We start from the raw sequence: 22,640 nt of genomic DNA, 5'->3' as shown, positions 1-22,640 counted from the left end.
TAAAAATTAACAAACACACTAGTCGTCACTACGATTTTCGAGGGTTTCCCTCGATTTATCTAATAATCCATCATCAGATACCGTTTTCCTTATCATGATGCCACCCTTAAGATCATGTCCAGCAAAAAAAAAAAGAATTATCACAATCGGTTCATAAAGACGAAGTTATCCCCGAACATACATAAAATATAATATATAAGTATATACGATCGAATTGAGTAACCTTCTCCTTTTCTGAATTCGGTTAATGAACTCTTATTACATTACATATATTATTTGTTACATATTATTTGTTGCTATTATAACTAAATGTATGGTATTTATTTATTTGCTTCATAACACTTATTTATTGTGAAGAAATTTCATGAAAGGTGGGCAAAAAGCATTATATATAAGTCAGTACCTATATATAAGAGAAAAAGTTTGTAGTAGTAATTTATTAAACAAGCTACTTATAATTTGATCGATACACCGAAATCCGATGGTAACCAAACACCCATTCCGTATATTCATGTTCCACAAAACTATTTCCCTTGCATCCGTCTTATCAAATTGCCGTCAGAGCCGCAACAATTAAGCGGCAACTATTTTATGCATATCCCGCCTACGTGGAAGTTAGTGCAAGATTAGTGCCGCGTACCGTGGTCTAAGTCCTAATTGTACATAATAACTGTCGGGACCAAGGCAGGGAAGTTAGCTCGTGCGGTCTGCGGTCGCACCTACCTTCACTAACAATTTGCGGGCTACGAGTAATGTCATCGTCTTACGATATTCCTTGTGTTCGATGTTTCCACTTCGAGTTCCGTGTAAAGTATAATATACGAAAATGTTTCTACTAAAAATAAAAAAGTGTGTGTTTGTGTGTGTGCAAGTCACGCTCAATATCACTATACTTCTGAAAAATAAGCTTACGAGAATTTTTTCACTCATTCTCTCCTAAGTGTTTATGTGTTTGTTTCTTTCATCGAGTTTCAAATCACAACGATTCTAAAGAAGTTATACTTAAAAAAAAAAAAAAAAACTTGATAAGAGTATTCTTAGGCTTTCTTAATTCAATTTCAAAATGTTATGTTTGATATTGATATTTGGGTAGAACGAAAAGTAATATGCGACCGGCCGATTCACTCTGAACCAGCTGTTTTATTAAAATATAGATACGCTGCTACGGCGTAGCACAATGATAATCGTGCTTACAAAGAGCGATCTTCTCAAATATCTTCATCCATCCGATGACAAATCGGTGGAGCAACTTGAAACAATCAATATTAAATACGTTTAAACAAAATGTTTTGCTTAAATAACTTGTTTATCTGTGTACTAAATAAGGAGGAAAACATAGATCATTAGTATATTAGTTAAATCGACTGTCCCTACGTATAATATCGAAATTGAAAAAAGGCACTTTACATTTTTTACGCTGAATGATTTGTTAAGTATCAAAAATGTGATTTTAGGTGTACTTTATAGCAGTTTCTCTTTTTTTCTTTGAAAATATACATAAAAAGTAGTTTTTTCATGCAATAAAAAAATAGAAAATTTTCAGTCTCGATACTGTACGTAAGGACAGTCGAAATATTAACGACGATAGATGTTTAATTTTTTGTAAGTTTATTGAAGTGAAACTAATAAATATCGTGATTTGAAACTCGATTAAACGAAAATGCGTCACAATGAAGAAACAAATGTACCTACGAGACAACCGGAATGAATGACCGGCGCTGACCGTAAAACAGCTGATTGTAAGAATAGGCTAAATATAGATTTTCGTTCATCGACTTTAGTCCCCTAAAAAACATATAAATGTATAGGAGAGAATGAAATAGAATACCTACATCTGCACAAAACGCGTAAGCGACGCGTTTTGCTTGGCGCTTGCGACCTTTTCACGAGGCCGTGATCATTTTCGTCGATAGAACAAATCGCAACCGTCTACCTTCCTACGACTTTTCAGAAGTTTCACTTCTGCCGTGTGTGAATTACAAGCACACACTTTTTTATCTTTAATTGTTCTATTTTATTTAGACTTGTACTTTTAGGAATACATTTTATATAGATTCGGTTAGTGGCAGTGGCGAAGCGTGGTTTCTTGCCGCTGCTACTAACTAATAATTTTTTTTTTACTAAATTAAATTAACACACTCATTGCAAGCACAATTTCTATTATGTTCGTTAAAAATGCGGAGGTTCGAGGTTCTCAACACTACTGTATTTTCATCAATATAACATCATTACATCGCCGACGTGATTTGGATTTTTTTTTAAATCATGGTGATTTTGTCGCCCCACTATGTACCGCCCGGGGCCATGACCCCCCCGGAATTCCCCAAACTACACCACTGGCTTCGTCCATGTCATTAGCACAATTTTGGCTGTTCAGTTTTCTCCCATTAAAATATAGCCTGTCATTGATAACGTTATATTTTAATAGTGAAAGTTTTTGAAATCGGTAGGGTAGGTAGGGGTAGGTATCTTGTAAAATTCCCTATTCATTATATTAGTCTTAATTTAAAGAAAACATTTTCAGTTTACATACCCTTTTTAAAAGCAAAGCTAGCTCACTGGAATCGTACAGATGTAGTGAAGCGCAAGTTGTCTTAAGCCTTTTTTTTACGTGGGTAAAGTTCTCATGGACACCGGCGAGGGGGCCAGAGGGAGGGGGGAGGGGAGTCAGACTTACTGAATAAAAACCATCCACGTGTGAGCAGACCTTCGCCTAAGTGGGGCTAGATGGGGTCGCGCCAACATGCAATGAAAACGCCACCTAGGGGACGCGGCCCAGTAGGAGATCCGGCAACTTACCCTGGGACGTTGTCTTAAGCCTAGTAGAGCCTTAGTTCAAGTAGACTCAGTTACCGCTAACAACTGATAGCAATATAAACTAAATATAAGAAGAAATTATCCGCCAAATTATTGTGGAGTAGCGTGGTGGATTAGGCTCAAATTTTACTTCTTTATGGAGGAGAGATCTTTCCCAACAGTGGTACTTTTTCAGGCTAATTAATTCAGATTTATTCGAAAAAATTAAGTCTCAGTAATTACACCACGTTGGCACCACTTAAATGCAGTAACGTATGTATGTGTAAGAATTGTTTTTTATTTTTGTCCATCTAGGGTACAGTACTTAAAAGTTCTACATTTGTGTTCATAATGAAGATGTTTTGCTATATAGAACACTGCTTTCTTTTGATCAGTAAAATTATAAAATTTAAATGTAATGTATGTGTTCATCAAACACTATCTTACTTTATTTTACAGAAAAAAAGAAAGAAATCTATACTTTACCATATCCTTTACCATAAAAATAAACGATTTCGTTGTTTTATCGAATTACACATAAGCACCCATAAGCGTTATTTAAATTCGATTAAGATACATACATTATTTTTATTAATTAATGAACATTTAATTATCTCAGTAATTTCATAAAAATAATGATTAATACATAGAGGGTATAAATATATAGGAAAAAAAATGTAGGAAAATAAAATCCAAATGTTTTTAAATTTACTTTATTATTTATCCATAGATAAATGGACACAAAACCTCATACTTCAGCAATGTCTTCATATTCGGATTAGTATAAAAACATTGGTAAAGACACTTAAAATATAAAATAGAAAAACTATATATGAGGATCCTAAAAGGAATTACGCAATAATACTAAAAACTTACATATAAAGGTTACAATAATCTAATTCTAACTACGTGTACGTCGTTACGTTAGTGTGCATCTAAACATTTCTATATCATAATTCACTTATAGGACAGAACACATTCATTTTGTTAAGGTGGGTACGCTTAAACACAAAAATGGGTCTTTGTTTGAACCAAGTCTTAACCACAGAACAGTTTTACTGAAAGTTAAATCCTAATTCAAAGAAAACGCATTTATAGCAATCGTTTGCTTTGTTTTGGCACAAATCATTATTGGTTTTGCTGTGTACACACCTTAACACGTCAGTGATCGCTATGTATCGAGTAGACATACGATACTTCTTCAATTATAAGCTTCTTAGTAAATGTTTATTTGACACGAAACTTTACTTTTGTAAAGTTGATTGTTAAGTGTTTAAGTAATCTTTATCGATTTACGATTCATACAATCGGTTCTTACAATGTTTTATTGAAATATTAGCGTTTTTGAAATATATAAATTAAGAGACGTTATTAATATCTTTAACTTAAAAGATTAACGTCTTTCTTATCTTCAACAAACGTGTCGTTTACTAATATTACAATAAAACACAACACGCATTACAATTTTTTTTCAAATGAAATTTATAATTGAAAATATATCGAACATTTACGCTCAATATAACTCCATTATAAAAAAAAAAACACCGTCTAGTGATCATCAGACATGAAACACGGCACTAAATGAATATCGGACTACTCGTATATCATTATAATTACGTTGCTCAATCTCTAATTAGCGTCTAACAGAGAAAACACATTCTCGAATACATGTTCCTAGTTAAAATCGTATATTTTTAATTGCAATATTAAAAAATGTTAATTCTATTCGATATGTGTACACTTAAATACTCGTAGACGTTTTGTTATGACTTTAGTGGATATATATTGATATTTTTTTTAAAACTATATTCCATCATATTTTTATCGTTGTTTGTGTCTAGTTATTTGAATTTGCTCGTAGCTTGATCCACCACGCCGCTCTACTGCGGGTTAGCGGATAATCGAGTCAAGTTTAATAAAAGTCATAATTTATAATTATTAACATCAATTTAAGCATTAGCTTCTTCGTGTTTAAGTGCACGCACATTCATTAATTTCGAAATAAAAACAAAATGGCAGTCAAGCGTGGATATAAAATACAACCCTTACACAATCAAACAGTCTTATGCGTCATTTAAACAAAACATATCGTCCAGCCAATAGAATTGTAACAAGTATAAATCGCACTACAAAATATCATAAATGCACAATTAGATAAATCAAATCACTTAATAACGTTAAAAATATTAATCTTAAAGCCTATTCGTAACTTACACATTAAATTATACCCTATTTTCCGATTATACGCATTTCATACGTTCGAGTACAAAATTCGATATAATCAATGCAGGGCGACATTCAATTTTGTAACATTTTTATATTTGTATTTCTCAAATATAGCACCCATACGATTATGAAATTTGACGTTATTTTCTATTTAATTATAATGTCGAAAACATGAAAGTCAATTTCATCGGTTCTCTCCAGCTGCCTTTATTATTATTACCGAATCTTATCACAGAACGAAATTGTAATATTTGATATCTTGTAAAGAAACATTTTCTTTTTGGATAACTGTATGACGTTAACGCATTTAAATAGCATTTAAGTAAATTGTAACAATAAATGTAGACGTGTGATAAAATAAAATAAAAAATAATAACAAATAAGTCACACCATCATATTATAGACGTGATAAATGTGTCAAAGTAGATTATCCCTTCTATTTAATATCGCGATTAATTAATTCACAGATACATCAATTTTATTTTCCAATCGAACTTCACACTAAATTTCAAATTAAGTATTGATTTAAATATTCGAATTTATCATACGCAAACTAAGTCGTCGAACCTTTATAACCCGATTCCTATATTCAAAAAACTATTCGTTTTGCATATTAACGGTTCAATATCGAATACTCGTAAAATTTTATTTATCGAATTTATAATACGCAAACTACAAGAATGTCGTCGAACCTTTAAAACCCGATTCCGATATTCAAAAAACTGTTCGTTTTGCTTACTAACAGTTCAATATCGAATCTTGTTTGAAATTGAACACGTAAATTTTTATTCATGTAGTTATTGATGCAGGAATGGAACTACTGTTCCATATAACACGGCGATATCATCGTCGGCGCAGCGATGAATCATGAATCGTATTTGATATTGAACGCTCGTAAAACGGCTCGTTGATATAAGAACAGGATTTTATAGGTCCGTGTAACGCTGCGGTAAAGTCGTCGGCACAGCGATGAATCATGAATCGTATTTGATATTAAACGCTCGTAAAACGGATCGTTGATATAAGAACAGTAGGCTTACTCTTGACTTCAATCCTAATCTCACAAAAACACGAACTCAATACAGTTCCAGTTCCACTCTGTAATATTTTGGTACTCTTGACCAAATCGAGCTTTCAATTGAATTGAATTTTTTTTTGTTTCCGGTGTAGCCATTATAATAAAAAATAATAAGAAAATAAAATTTAACTCATGAAATTTTATGTTTTTTAAATTATAATGTGTCTCCAATAATTAATTATTATCTTTTATATTGTAATTCCTCAAATTAAACCTAAAACTGATTTTTTTAAGCATAAAAACGCAAGATATATTATACACCCTGGCATTAAGTGTGTTGCTGTTAAAAAAAAAGCTCACGACTGGCGCAATTTTGAGACTTCTAAATTTCAAATTATCTTAATTACGTATTTTCTTAATTTGTATTTATAATTAACTTATTTTCTTTCTTTATTTACTTCTGTAATAATTTCTGCAATTTTACCAGTGTTAAGCTCAAATTAGTGAATACAACAGTTTATTGAATGTAGTTAAAACAAAAGTTATTAGAGACCTTAATACTGTGATTTTTATTTAAATATCAGAGATATAAATACTGTGATTTATATTTAAAACCTGCTACCTTAGGTTAAAAGGGGATAAAAGACTAATTGTTAAGTATTTAGTTCTATTTTAATAAATACTGTGATTGTGATATTGTTGATAAAATAAAAATATACATAGTTAATATGTTAAAAATAAGCGCCAGTCGCGCCATTATCCTAATAAAAGACACTTTAAGATACACAATCGAACACTAAAAAGTTAACTTTATTGAAACGAGTAAATTCGATCCCAAACACGATTTCCAAGTCTATAGTCAACGTCAAAATATTGTCAAGAGTGCAAAAAATGTTTAAGATCGTGAAATCCCAATTTCTATTAGTTACATAAAATTCCACTGTAATTGAGTCAAATCGTGCGCTAGTGTAGTGTTCAAGAGTACCGATTGACAAGTTCTCGATCCCAATCCTAAATTTCAAATAGGAGTTTCAAGAGTAAGCCTGCGGGACTTTATAGGTCCGTGTAACGCTGCGGTAAAGTGGTCGGCACAGCGATGAATCATGAATCTAGAATTATGATTCATGAATCTAGAATCGTGAGTCATGAATCATAAATCGCGAATCGCCTACAGGTCGGTGTCGTACCAGGCGGCGACGTTGTTGTTGTCGTGCTGGTCGGCACAGCGATGAATCATGAATCTAGAATTATGATTCATGAATCTAGAATCGTGAATCATGAATCATAAATCACGAATCGCCTACAGGTCGGTGTCGTACCAGGCGGTGACGTTGTTGTTGTCGTGCTGGTCGGCACAGCGATGAATCATGAATCTAGAATTATGATTCATGAATCTAGAATCGTGAATCATGAATCATAAATCACGAATCGCCTACAGGTCGGTGTCGTACCAGGCGGCGACGTTGTTGTTGTCGTGCGGCGGCTCGGGGAAGGCGATGTCGGCCCCCGCGCCGTCCGCCTCGCCGATGTCCATGTCCATACCGAAACCGCTGCCGATCTCGAGGCCCTGCATTGAGTCTATCGGTATTTGATCGTAACCTGAAAATATATATTATCATTACAGCCTATACAGTCCACTGCTGGACATAGGCCTCCACAAGTTTACGCCAAAAATAACGTGAACTCATGTGTTTTGCCCATAGTCACCACGCTGGGCAGGCGGGTTGGTGACCGCAGTACTGGCTTTGTCGCACCGAAGACGCTGCTGCCCGTCTTCGGCCTGTGTATTTCAAAGCCAGCAGTTGGATGGTTATCCCGCCACCGGTCGGCTTCTTAAGTTCCAAGGTGGTTGTGGAACCTTGTTATCCCTTAGTCGCCTCTTACGACACCCACGGGAAGAGAGGGGGTGGCTAAATTCTTTAGTGCCGTAGCCACACAGCTGAAAATATATATTACAACATGTTAATATATGAACGCAATAAAAGTATAAAGTGCGATGTACGTTCTTACATAATGTATACAAAAATTAGGGAGATATGTAAGAGAATTAGAATTTAGAAGACATGGTCGACTTTTTGACAAATATGATTGTAAGTCCGTAGACAATAAAATTGAACCATATATGCTAGCACACAAGCGCACAATCACGATGAAATGTGTCGAAATTAGGTACAACATTGGCGTTACTATATTAAACGATCGAAGGTAACAGATTGTAAACGGCTTGTTTTAGATACATCTGTTTCAAATCTCCAAATGATTTAAAAACTATAATTTTTATGAGAACATTTTTGTAAGCGTTAATTTTATAGTAATCGAAATACAAAATTCTTTCAACTTCATGATTGTTGTGTTACAGCTGTTAAAGTTTAGATCAAAAAAAATCAATTAAAAGGCAAGCTTCAACTGTAGGTTATTTTAGCACTTTTTAATAGCACTCTCAGTAGACTATTTTAATTGAATATTACGCAACACTCAGAAAGCCAATAAATTATACTTTTTTTACTAAAATCCAATCATTTTTACCATTTTAAAAAAGTTCTATTTATGACCTTGACGCTACAAATACAAAAAAAAATTATGACTACATAGTAAATTTTACTGATAAACTTCACCTAGTCAAAGAATCAACAACAACAATCAATAAAACGATTTTTAGTTAAAGGGTAAATGAAGGAAAAGGGTAATGCTTAACATTTATGGGTTTTAAAAGAATTTCAGGTGCTACTTATGTGAAGTCACTTATTTAGATTAACATATGTTTAGTTATTAATATTACCACTTATTCTACCGTCCCGAAATAGTCTGTAAATGTAAACAAAAGCCATGTCTCTATGAGGAAAAGATTAATATAACATATTATAATGGATTACCATTAAAATTTTGCTGTAGCCATTCAGTTCGAACTTAAAGGGAATCTCAAACATTTTTAACTATTACCAATGTATTTTAATACATAAATACATGTCTATATATTTTTATAACAAAGAAACATCGGTTATGTAAAGAATATGCCAATAAAGGTCACATATACTTTTTATTTTGACGAATTACAATCAAAAGCGTTAGTTAACTATCGCTTCAAATATGGTTAATTCACGAAGCAAAAAGCGAAAAATCACATTCTCGTACAATAACATATCAAACTCGTTATAGATGTTAGTAAAATATTAAATAAATATCAAACGATATACGAATACTTAAATAATACACACGAAACGAACATAATAATAAGATTCCCATCACCTGTGTTTAGTGATATATAGGTCCCGGATTAAGCTGCGTGTAAAGAAGAGAGAAAAACATATATTTATACAGAAACTTTATAACATTCTTACGATAAAAATACAAACAACAATCGTGGGTGCTTACATACTTTACAATGTACAAAAACTTAATATTCAACATGTTAGAAACTAAGTTGAGACGTATGTAATAGAATATCTAAATCTAAATAAATTATTATCTAATATATAAAATTCTCGAGTCGCGGTGTTTGTAGTTAAACTCCTCCGAAACGGCTTGACCGATTCTCATGAAATTTTGTGTGCATATTGGGTAGGTCTGAGAATCGAACAACATCTATTTTTCATACCCTTAAGTTATAAGGGGGTGGGGGGGTTTTGGGGGGATTAAGGGGCTTTATAACATATATGGCAAAACAACGTTTGCGGGGTTAGCTAGTAAACTAATATAATATACTACCTATATTAAATGTTATACATAGTAAAATTACTAATTTATAAACGGCAGGACTATTTTTTTTAAAGTGCAAATCTCGAAATATTCACGACCAATTTTAATATCTTTTTACTTATTAAGCCTATTCATATGGAAAGTTGTAGGCCATAAAATATCATTTTATGTTAAAATATTCAGACAAGTAAAGCAAAACCTCAAATTTGAAATTGTCTAACAGATTTCTAAGTACAACATTAGAGTAAGAACTGCAATGGATTAGTTAGTTGTATAACAGCAACATTGTTATCAATATTAAAAATGAAAAATAACATTTGTTTAAATTATCTCAATCATCGATAACCTAATTCTAGTAAATTTGTTGTCAGTAAATTATTAACATATCGTCTTATAAATAAGAGAATCTTTTGATCGTAATGATTTCCTGTCAAACAGCAATCAAAATAATCACTTTACATTATAACTATTGTTCGAATTAATACATAACTGCCCGCGGTTTGACAAGTGTGTTAATTTGAGGAAAAAAATAGTCTAGAATTATTGAAAATATTATTTTTCCCGTTTACGTAAGATTTCTTATGAATACTCAGCTCCTATTGGTCGTAGCGCGATGTTATATAGCCTTAATCGGTAAATGGACTATCCAACACAAAAAGACATGTCAATCCGAACCAGTAGTTCTTGAGAATAGCGCGTTTAAACTCAAACTTTCAGCTTTATATTGGTATATACTACCTAGCACCTGCGTAGTATTCACCTTATTAAAAAAAATAAGAATAATAAATAAAAAAACGAACTATTCGTAAAAAGTAAAAGCCAGTACAATGAAAAACTAAGCACTTTAAAATTAATTTACATCCAATGAGAATATAATATAAATAAACAATATTTCAAACAAATCTATATTCTGGTACATACGTCATACATACATACATACTACTAGTGATTTTGTTAGTTTAACCAAACAGTGTGGAACACTTTTATCCTTACCTTGCTGGTGAAAAGATGGCCTCGTCCCATACAAGCCCTCATAGCCTTGTTCCGGCCCGAGCATATCCTAGCAACGTTACTTAGTATCAAACGTCGAAATCAAAATAAAAGCGGGCAAAATTATTTCACATTAGGCCCATTTATAACAAAAAAAAAAAAAAAATGCAATCAGAATCACAGCAAAATAATTTTGAAGGCTTAAATTGACAATGAAAGTAAAAATGGTCATATCACACTTTCATGAGAAAATAAAGCAAAATAAAAACACTTTTAATTGCATACAGTTATATTAATTACTCTACCATGATTTGATATTTTCGATATTAGTACTCAGTCTAGTACTAAATTTGTCATACCCACACAATCATAGCCCAGAAATTGCCCATAATTACCCAAAACTTTGTTTTAAGGATTGAAGACAAATTGAAGAATTTGTTTTTAAAGATAATTTATAAAAAACTAAAAAAAGATGACATATGTAACTATAGTCCAGCTAGTAATGTAAGCTAGTCCAAATATTTCAAATTTATAATAATTGTCAGTTTTCCAAAGGAGTAACTGCAGGAGTTTCTTGTCAATTCTACTCTACAATTAACATTCCAAATTGGTTGTAGCTTCACTTTACCATAGTTAATTGAATAAAAAAATATAATTTAAATTTAAAAAATGACGATTCATAAGTTAATACTAAATAAGGAAATTTTTGATTTTTATTCTAGAAACAGTGAAACGATGTAGTCTTACATAACACACAGTCCATACAAAGCTTCATGAAAACATTAAAAACATAGATGCTTTATTAAAAAATACGTACTTGCAAATCAGGTTGCATAGCGAGATCATTGGGCCACATCTGGTGATCTTCGCGGAACAGTGAATTAGTCAACTCCATTGAGAGTCTCTTCTTATAGTCGTGAGGCTTATCTTCTGACATACGGAATAAAACAGCAGCGGCGTACGTTGCGACCCCTGAGGTAGTTATTAATAAGGTAATTTAAAACGTGGAAATACTGGAAACCTAAAGTAGTCATATAAACTAAAAAAAATTAAACGGACAAGTGTTAAGATATTAGACATTATTAAAAAAAATATGGCTTTGAGTTATTAAATACAAGTTATACTCGTGACATTTTTTTTTGTTTTTTTCATTCCTAAAGTTAGCAACTTAATGCTTGTGTTAAAGGTTTATAAATATTACACCCAGACTCTGGTTGCCTGGAGCAGAAAGCGGTCACTACAAACTGCACCAATGAGCTAGGCAATGTTCTCAACTCTCGTAAATGAACCTATACTACATGTTTATGACAGTTTTTTTTTTAAATAGACTTAGAAGTCTAGAATTTACAATTATGTTTGCTACTCATCATCATCACTTCAGCCTATCGCAGTCCACTGCTGGACACAGGTCTCCACAAGCGTGTCTCCAATTTTGGCGTGAACTCATGTGTGTTGCCCATAGTCACAACGCTAGGCAGGCGGGTTGGTGACCGTAGGGCTGGTTTTATCGCACCGAAGACGCTGCTGTCCGTCTTCGGCCTGTGTATTTCAAAGCCAGCAGTTGGATGGTTATCCCGTCATCGGTCACCTTTATAAGTCCTAAGGGGTGTTACTAGTCCATATTCATTTTTTCCATATTTTTTTTAAGTTTACGTTGCACAATGCTAGAATAAAAATATTACCTTCGTTACGTGAATGCAGTAATTCAGTGAGTGGAGCGGTTGCGCCTTCAGCCTCTATCATCTCAGCTCCCTCTTTATCAGCTGCCAACTCACAGAGGACGCCTGCCGCTACACGCTGGAGAGTAATTTGTTTTAACATTAATACATTTTAAAATGGCAGTGGATGATCGAATTTCTATTTATTTGAAATAATCATAAATATTTTAGAGAAATTCGGTATTAAATTTTTATAATAAGAAAATAGAATTAGTTTCAGTGAGTCGAGTAGAAGGCCCTAAAATTATCACAAGAGATATTTTTAATGTACAGTTATAACGTAGTAACAATCAAATTAGGATTTATTTCTGTTGGAGATCCGAAAATACGCACAAGCATAAAAATCCAGACCAGAACAAACATTTATAAGGTATATTCGTACAGTACAACGTTTGCCGGGTCATCTAAATAAATGTCAGGCATATAATAAAGGCGCTGTAGGATTTATAGGTGTTCGAGGTACGTTAAACACACAGACCATGACAAGATCCTTTAGATTTTGAGTAGGATATATTCTGCTTTGCGGCAGGCTTCATTATCTGTATAATACCATAAATCATGTGATGTTTTTAGCAAATTTTAACCCCTTTAGTGATATCGGAGAGGTTTTAGATTACTCCCTCCAACACACACACACAAAAATCAAGTGTATTTTTTGTGAAACAAAAATTAAAAAAAAAAATCAGAATATTGTTTAAATACACACATAAAATATATTTTAGTACACACATACAATCTGATTAAATTTTAGAAAATTGAGCATGGTTATGCCTTTAACGAAAAATAAATACTCAATACACCCCACCCCAACCCCCTCTATCATTTGATTTCGCTATTTCCTTCCCTTTCGATCCTCAAATGATTAATGGTCCTTAAGCAATAAAATAAAAGTAACATATATGTTTATTCATAATAATAGTATCAATTGAGAATATGGGTATTAAATTACAAAAGCGATTTGACTCACTTTGATGATTCAAACATGTGATTTGAAGTTACAAATACTGATGCACGCTACTCGTAAGGCGATTGTTGGAACTACACAAGACACTGCGGCACCTGTATGTTCTCGATCTCGTTGAACAGCAGCTGCACGAAGATGGGCACGACGCTCTGCTGGCGGATGAGCGCGCGGTTGAGCCCCTCGCGCGCCAGGATGTGCAGCGCGCCCACCGCGCCCTCCACGATCTCCTCCATGCGCACGCCGTCCGCGTACGCGCCGCCCGCGCCGCCGCCGCCCACGCCGCCCGCCACCGAGCCGCGCTGCTGCCGCGCCACCACCGTATTAGTATCGACTTTTATAACAAACTAGCTGACCCGGCGAACTTCGTATCGCCTAACACAAACTTTATCGTCTGGTATTAAAGTTCAAATTGACTTTTAAGTATTATCACAAATCTTTTGTATGGGAGTATAGAAAAGTGTTGTTTTTAGACTTTTTCAGGAAATTTAAAATTTTTTTTTTTTTTAGAATTTTCCTCTCCGTAAGAACCATCCTCGTACTTCAAGGAATATTTTAAAAAAAGAATTAGCGAAATCGGTCCAACCGTTCTCGAGTTTTGCGCTTAGCAACACATTCAGCGACTCATTTTTATATTATAGAATAATGCTAAACTACATTAAGATATCTAGATTGTTTTTTTTTTTTTTTTGATGTGGGAAACCTTTGTAAATTACTAGTAGTAGTGGATATGATCAAGTCACTCTCGAGAGGTCACTCACCCGCTGCGTGTCGTTGAAGGCGCGCAGCAGCAGGCGCACGAGGTGGTGCACGGCGCCGTGCTCGCGCAGCGGCGCGTGGTTGGCGGGGCACAGCGCCAGGTTGCGCACCAGCCCCACCACCGCCTTCACCAGCGGCCAGCGCGACGGCGGCTGCAGCAGCTTCACTATCACCTGCCAGCACAAGCAGACTACAGGCACGACGATTCGTTTTACTACCAGCGAAGTCGACTACTTAGGGCTCCATGTCCAGTTCTGTTGAAGTCTCTCTTGTTCTAGAACTCATTCATCATTTAAAATACAACCTAAAATGTAAATACTTAGACTCAAAATAATACATAGAATATTTCTCAACGCAAAGGTCGACGGAACCCCATATACTAGAGATGAAATGAATAGGAATTTCATAACATCGGCTAAAAAAATAGAAGAGATAGTAGAGTAAACTGTATCTAGCAAAGCTGATGACACGTTTTGGGATTGATTTGATGTGGTAGCAAATTAAAACAATACTAGTCAGATTCAATGTGAAGAAAGAAATGCGATATTATGTGAGCTTGACTTTTATCTTAAGTCAATGCGAGTGGTCGCAACTATGACCCTTATTCTTGGTGGTCAGCTAATTCTAAACACCACCTTTTTCAACAACTTGCAGCATTTTTTTTCTGAAATTGGCCTTATTTACGAAGACTAACAAAACCACTTGCTACCTCTTCACTCAATCAGTCAGTCAGTCAGTTCAGCCTATTGCAGTCCACTGCTGGACATAGGCATCCCCAAGTTCGTGCCAGACATCCCAGTTTTCCAAAATCCTCATCCAGCCCACACTTGGTTATCCCGCCATCGGTCGGCTTTTTAAGTTCCGAGTGGAACTGTGTTATCTCTTAGTGCCTCTTACGATAGCCACGGGAAGAGAGGGGGTGCAATGATAAAGCAATTAATCACCTAAAAGTATATATAGTTATCCAGTATTCGGCCGGATAGTATTCAAGTCGCCGGATAGGTCAGATACCAGATAGTTACCAGATATCCGTTTCATCTCTACCATAGATGTACATTTGCAAGGCTAAATTCATTCTAATATATTAATTAGTTTCCCGCCCCGGCTTCGCACGGGTATCTAACAAAAATTTCCAATCCCTATTTTTTTTTTTTTAATAACGTCTTTCCTTTTCATTTCGAAATAGCTTGTTTCGCTGTTCAATTCGAACTTACTCTAGCGGGTGACATGGGCTCTTACATATTCAGAGAAGTAGGCTCTAGGATATTCGAGAAAGTTTGAGAATATTTTCTTTCTCACATCTTCTAGAATGTTCTCGACATTATCGTCCGCCGTAACAATAGGTTCTGCAGCTGTAGCATACGTAGTAAAGGTGCGAAATTTAAAAACTTAAATTTTAAAATGTTTTCAAAACTAATTTGAGTAACTAAAATTATGTCGAAAATATAAGTTAGCTACTGCTGTATAAATATATAAAATTTAATAACTTTACTATAGTAACAAATGTAATTTAAGACTATTGAAATTGGAATTTTAAATTTCGCGCACTTACTACACATGCTGCGATTGCTCGCAGCGCCTTTCGAAATGCAACTCAAATACTATCTATTTCACATAGGATGGGTACGGTGACATTTGATATGTTCCAATACACGCTCACTATTTCCAACAAATCGGATAAATATACATTTTTAAAAATCACCAATTAGTTTCCAAAGCAAATATTAATGCTTGATTAGATTGGAATTGTATTTATATATGCGTTTTTACATTTTAAACAAAATAAAAAAGGTACAGAAAAAATGATAACTTAAAATTATAGGCATGAAACGAAACGTTTAATGATAGGGATTGACACGTAGTAATCGACTAAAATAAATAATCGTAACGGCCATCTTGTGAATCGCGTCATCTCACTGACTCGAGATATCTCAATCAGTACTTTCTGTCTCTTGTATGCTTCCCGTGTTTTGGTTTTGCCAGTTGCTATAGTTGTATTTGTTGCTGTTTTATTGTTATTACGTTCTGTTATTATTTTTTTTAGTTATTCATTTTGTGTGTGTGTTCTGTTCTGTAAAATGCCGAAAAGAACAAAAGTCTTCTTTTTTTCCGTTTCAAACAGTCAATTGGTTGTCCGCTTTCGGAAATACTTTGAACGGGAGTGAGAAAATTGCGGTCTATTATTATCTGTCAACCACATAGTGGATCGAGTTGCACAGGCACTTGAAATTAGGCGTAATACAGTGTCAAAAATTACTTCAGCCTATCGCAGTCCACTGTTGGACATAGGCCTCCACAAGCTCGTGCCAAAAAATGGCGTGAACTCATGTGTGTTCCCTATAGTCACCACGCTGGGCGGGTTGGTGACCGCAGGGCCGGCTTTGTCGCACTGAAGACGCTGTTGCCTGTCTTCGGCTTGTGTATTTCAAAGCCAGCAGTTGAATGTTTATGCCGCTATCGGTCGGCTTTATAAGTTTCAAGGTGGTAGTGGAACTGTGTTATCCCTTAGTCGCCTCCTACGACACCCACGGGAAGAGACGCTGGTGGCTATATTCTTTATTGCCGTAGCCACACAGCTTAGTGTCAAAAATAAGTAAAGAAAAGTATGGTGACACCAATATGGAAGATAATAAGTTATCGACTCCCAAAAAGAGGCAAAGGAAATAAATGTTTGGTCGTTGAGGTTGAATATGATTATTAGCGGAGAAATGAGTTGCCCACAGTTTTACAATAATTAATGTCTTTGAAAGGTGCTAAATTATTTAATGGAAGTGTGACATCGTTATGGCGACTTTTAAATAAAATTGGATTTCCATAAAATAAAAAAAAGTTAAAAAACAGAAAAGTGCGTGAAAACTTTGTGACATTTTTAGAAAAGGCGAAAAACATTACGGTTTGGAACAACGTAGTATTCCTTGACTAGACATGGTTGAACGCCAATCATACTGTTGGCAAAGTATGGACAGACGACACTGCACATTCTTCGACTAAAGTACCGGAGAGTAAAGGCGAACGACAATTAATTTGCCACGTGAGCTGTGTTAATGGGTTTGTCGATATTCTCATTTCTCGCGTTTAACACCACCCTTAAAATATTATTTATTCACTATAGCGATGATTAATTTTTAATAAGCAGTTAAAATTTTTTTTTTATATAATCGATTAAAGGTTAACCGCATTTGTACTCGATAATCGAATTACATCAATTAATTATTCATGGTCACCTCACTATAGAGTTAATTTGACATGTGTCACCGTACCCATCTTACGTGAAATAGACTATAATCGTTGTTCTGAATGAAGTTCAAATACTCGACAACAGATGGCGTCACTACACTTAATTTCCAAGTCGAGGGTTGGAAAAGCCCTTTTATCTTTAAAAACACGCCCTTTAGGTTAAAACGGGAACTTTCTTGTTCGGGGGATAAAGGGCTATCCCTTTATCGGCACGCACTTTTTATCAACTTACTTTTATATATATACAATATATATAATGATAATGATATCTACCTGTAATGATGGGAGCTTATGAGATCGCAAAGACAAATACATTGCTGAGTGTCTAGTAACCCTTACACTACCTTTCCCACTTTCCGCTGTATAAAATATTTTGTTTATAGAATGTTATTCAAAAAATATCTTACAGGCAGCCCATAGTGTAGCCTGACAGCATTTTGAGCCATTTCACTCTCAACGTGACGAGACGTAAGGTGTCTGAGGGCACAAACTGCTGGTTCGGTGATCTCTTCACGGTCTCCAGCTGAGACTACTGTACGTACAAGAGCATCCACACCACCAGCTTGGCATACTGTCACCTGGAATAAAACATTACAATTTCAATGTTTTTGTTTTTATACGAATAGGTTGGCAAACAAGCACCTCCCTCCCCATACCCCCGGTCCACCTGATGGTAAGCGGTTACTGTGGCCTATGGACACCTGCAACACCAGAAGCATTACAGGCGCGTTGCCATTCTTATCTCCGAGCTCTGACCACCTTACTCACCACAGGAATGCAACATAGCTTGAGCAGTGTTAGATGGTAAGCAGTTACTGTGGCCTATGGACACCTGCAACACCAGAAGCATTACAGGCGCGTTGCCATTCCTATCTCCGAGCTCTGACCACCTTACTCACCAGAGGAATGCAACATAGCTTGAGCAGTGTTATTTCACTGTGATCTTCTGTAAGGGTACTTTCCCAGAACAGCTGCCCCAGATTTGATGCAGGTATATCCTGCTGTGCCCTACTTCAACAATATAATGTATACATAATATTGCAAAAGCTGAAGTAATTGCTTATGTTTATTGGAATGTAAATTACTTTCCACACCTTAGCAATTGTGATGAATTAGTGCTAGACAAAAAGTAGTATTAGTTTAACTTATTAATGTAGAAGTTACAAGTTTGCACAGACAACTGCATATTTCTTTGGTTAAAATTGAAAATTGCTAATGTTACAAAATGAGAGAGACATCTCTTATAAAGACAAAAAAAACCCTTATATGTTACTATTGACTATAACAGTACTAGTAAAATAATAACAAATTTCTGTAAAAAAAAAAATTACCAATGAAAAACATATAGCATCTACTTGACACATCTAACAGCTATACAATGAAGTACTAATTTAATTGACATATGTGGAAAAGAAAAGTGAAGATGTCATATTAACATTTTGTGCTTAGCTTTAATTTTTTTAGACAAATCAACTTAGAAATAATAGCCAAATACCTTATTTCTCTGGTTGTTACAAGTCAAGTTCGACAATATACCAGCTGCACAAGTCACTATGTTAACATCGGTTGAAGCCAAAACTTGAACCAGGCTTTGAAGGAGCGCTTCCAAGCCTTCAACCTGCAAAAATGATTACATATTAATTACAAGAAACGATTATAAATGTTGTATGTGTATTACATACAAAACCAAATAGCTGAATAATATTAAAGATTCAAATTTGAATATAATTATGTGTGATTTAAAAAATAAACAATTTATTTATTTATTTGTGTATTTTACCTTAGTAGCAGCGTCAGAAAGATTTCTCAATGTCCAAAGGCAGTTCTGTACTAAACGTCCACTAGGATTACCGAGATGCATGGCAAGAGCTTGCATACCGCCAGCTTCGACGATAGCTGGCTTGTTACTGGAGCACACTGACAACACCTGTAGAATAAGTATTAAACACAAACATATTAAAATTACTTATCAAGAAAAGTAAGAGTTGTTGTCTTAAAAAATCATCTTCTGTTACAGGAACAGTGTCAGGATATCTGATAATTTTAGATGACATTTTGAAAATAAATTTCAGTAGCTTCTAGTGAGAGAGGCTGATTAATATTTTTAAGCCAAGCAGAGGGACAGTCATAATTTATAAGGGCGACACTTGTGTAAATACAATACCTAATTAAATGAAGTAATTATAAATTTACCTTAAGAACTCTTGATGTAGTCCACAACAACTTCTCATAGTCGTAAGAGCGCATAATGCGAACTAATTCAATGGGTCCTTGGGAAGCAAGGATAATTAGCTTAGATTCTTGATTTCCATAAGCCAAAATTTGCAAACAATCTGTGACAATAGCTAGGAATTTTACATTATTTCTTTGTAGTAGAGCTACCATCTTCTGGAGACCTCCAGCAAGACGTACGGCCATTTTAGATCCATCTTGATGCAACAGTAGATTATGAAGGGTTGTGATTGCGTAGAAAAGCACAGATTCAACTGGAGAGCTTAGAAGTTTAACTAAAGCAGGTATTCCTCCGCTTTTGAAGATGGCTAGCAGACCTTGTCGATGATGAGACAAGTTGTGCAAGGTACCAACAGCACCCTTAGTGGTTTCCAAATCATTGCTGTTAGAAATAGCTCGCACTAAAGCTGCAACCATTTGAGGTGAGTTCATGATAGCATGACGTGAAGCCTCTTTCTTTGACAACTGATGAACCATCATCGCAGCTTGAGACACCACCACTTGATCTTCATCATTCAAGAGCTTTATCAACTCTGGGATAGCCCTAAATGTTAAACATAATTTATTAATAAGTATTTTAAAATAAGCCCAATTTAATAAAAAATGTATTTTCAAATATAAGTAATGATCACTATCAGGTGTATATGATAATAAACATATTTGTTTTAAATTTGGATTTCTGCTTTAGAATGAAATTAACAAGGATTATGGTGAATAATAATCCTTACCTGGTAGCCAAATCAGCATCATCTTGATAGTTAATAAGGTTGACGACAGCATGTTTCAACATCTGAGATGGTTCGGCCAAACGCTGGACCGCAGTGGGTTGTGCAGGGTCCAGCTGAGTCGAGGGTATCTCAATACCCTCTTCCAGGGTTTCAGGGAACATAGCCGCACGGACTCTTTGAGAACGAGTTTGTGATAACTGCTGGTTCATATCTGACAAATAAAACAAATTTTATACAAAAAATTGTAGATCTAGGGTAATCAAAAATAAATAATTTTTGTAAATAGTATGTATTAACAAACCATCAACTTGTTCCTGCGTAAACCCCTGAGCAAACCCTTGGTCCAGATCAAACATGAGTTGATCCCCTTCCATTTCATCATCCTCTTTGCCAGTAAGTGATGGCACCTGTAAACATAATTAAAGTGTTTACTTTCACATCCAATATTGAATACAAAAAAGGTTAATTCTGAAGTTATCTAATTTATTAATAAAGGCTAATTAGTTATCATTAAAAAGGGAATGATGAATATTCTTACTAGATTTGTTTAGTGATTGAAGCTTTGAATGAAAGTTGCATTGCAAATTGTCATTCTGTTTCTTTATTTTATGTAATTTATTTTTCAACAACATGGTAAGATTATTTTGAAATTAATAAATTATAAATTTTAAAAAGAAAAAAAAAAAAAGACTTAAAATGAATGTGTAGACACTAAAATAATATAAATTGACCAATTTGCATTTATAATTTATGACTTTAATTACCATCTTTGAATGACAATTAATTTTAAATACGGAAAAACAAAACATCATTATTACAAGATCCACATCTATTAACAGTTTTATACCATTTATTAATAGATCTATAATTTCTTAATTATACTCATTTTGTAACTGTATATGCTACAAAATATTTTTGTATGGACATATTTTTGTGTGAATACATCAATTATTAGGATAGTATAAAAGAGTAATCAGAACAAAGATCATCACAAATTTCATGTCGTGTGATGTAATCAGGTATTTCTAGTTCTTTTAATTGTTTATTTTTTTAATTTTAAATTACCTGAGTAGCTGCTCCAGAGTTAATACCAGAATCAACCAGGTATGAATTCTGTTGCCACATGAGCGTCTGTTGTTCCTTGCTCGGTGCCATTGGTACATCAGACCCACCATAATTACTGTGAGACACTGCAAAATATGTTACAAATTGGCTTCTACTCAAAAAATTTACATTATTGTATATTATCTAAATATCTATTGTAAATTTACCTCTTTTAATACAGGAATAATAAATATAAGTATACTAGCTGACCCCACAAACGTTTCGCTATATGTGTTATTAACCCCTTAATCCCCCCTCCCCTTATAACTTCGGGGTATGAAAAATAGATGTTGTTCGATTCTCAGACCTACCCAATATGCACACAAAATTTCATGAGAACCGGTCAAGCCGTTTCGGAGGAGTTAAACTAGAAACACCGCGACTAGATAAACATATGTTAGAAATGATTGTCAGTCGTATAAGATTATGTGAATATGGAATGTAGTTCACCGTCCTATCCTATCTTTAAGCAATAACTGAAGTATGAGTCACAACAATCATAGTCATGTTTTGTGAGTTTCTAATTAATTTTTACGTATTTAACAAGTTGTGAAATTAATAAATACTTACTCGTTCGACTCTGAGACGATGGTATCTGATAGCTCATGGTTTAGCGGATGCAACGATGCACCCTGCGCCTATAAAAAACAAACTATGAAGATCGTTCACGACGCAGCCGCTGATATTGATTTATAAACAATTTAATAATTTACGGAACGGCCTCATTTCTCACCATAAAAACTACAATATATAACTTATTTAATGAATTTAACGGATACGTGCGATTAATACAAAATAAACAATGTTCCTATTTAAGATGAACTGAATACCACACCCGATAAATATTACAAAATTTATTTATTGGAAACTTGGATGTCCATAAAGTGTTATGTATTATGGCTATTTGTACTTGTTCGTTGATACATACCGTTGAAGTTGAAACAATTTATAACTAAAAATATGCGTTTATTTCGACAAACTTAGTAAATAAAAAGCGAGTGCTTTCTCCACCTTCGCCTAACCTGACATTACAATATGGCGTCGTGTTCGTCAGTTATCGGCATTGTTCGTCTATGACAGGAAGCTTTTATTATTTCTCCCTTACTCCGGAGCGTTTAAAGTATAATATTTTATAATTCTATCTCTTTTACACATTGTTGTGAAGTTGCTCAAGA

At 34.4% G+C, this 22,640-nt stretch overlaps 1 protein-coding gene across 1 annotated transcript; it reads right to left on the bottom strand.

Moving 5' to 3' along the window:
- Positions 1-7,472: 7,472 nt before the first annotated feature.
- Positions 7,473-22,087, bottom strand: LOC123654064 (armadillo segment polarity protein). The gene is made up of 14 exons (XM_045590024.1): positions 22,036-22,087; positions 21,427-21,551; positions 20,663-20,768; positions 20,362-20,572; positions 19,595-20,177; positions 19,182-19,328; positions 18,897-19,019; positions 17,809-17,979; positions 14,167-14,337; positions 13,504-13,710; positions 12,409-12,523; positions 11,544-11,698; positions 10,730-10,796; positions 7,473-7,639 (listed from the first exon to the last, which is right to left on the bottom strand). The coding sequence occupies exons 1-14, from the start codon at positions 22,070-22,072 to the stop codon at positions 7,473-7,475; spliced, it is 2,385 nt and encodes a 794-aa protein (XP_045445980.1). The 5' UTR covers positions 22,073-22,087.
- Positions 22,088-22,640: the final 553 nt, after the last annotated feature.

Source organism: Melitaea cinxia, chromosome 5 (genome assembly GCF_905220565.1).
Source record: "Melitaea cinxia chromosome 5, ilMelCinx1.1, whole genome shotgun sequence".
Lineage (NCBI taxonomy): Eukaryota > Metazoa > Arthropoda > Insecta > Lepidoptera > Nymphalidae > Melitaea > Melitaea cinxia.
Note: the sequence above shows the minus strand (reverse complement) of the source record. Positions and strands in the feature narration are given on the sequence as shown.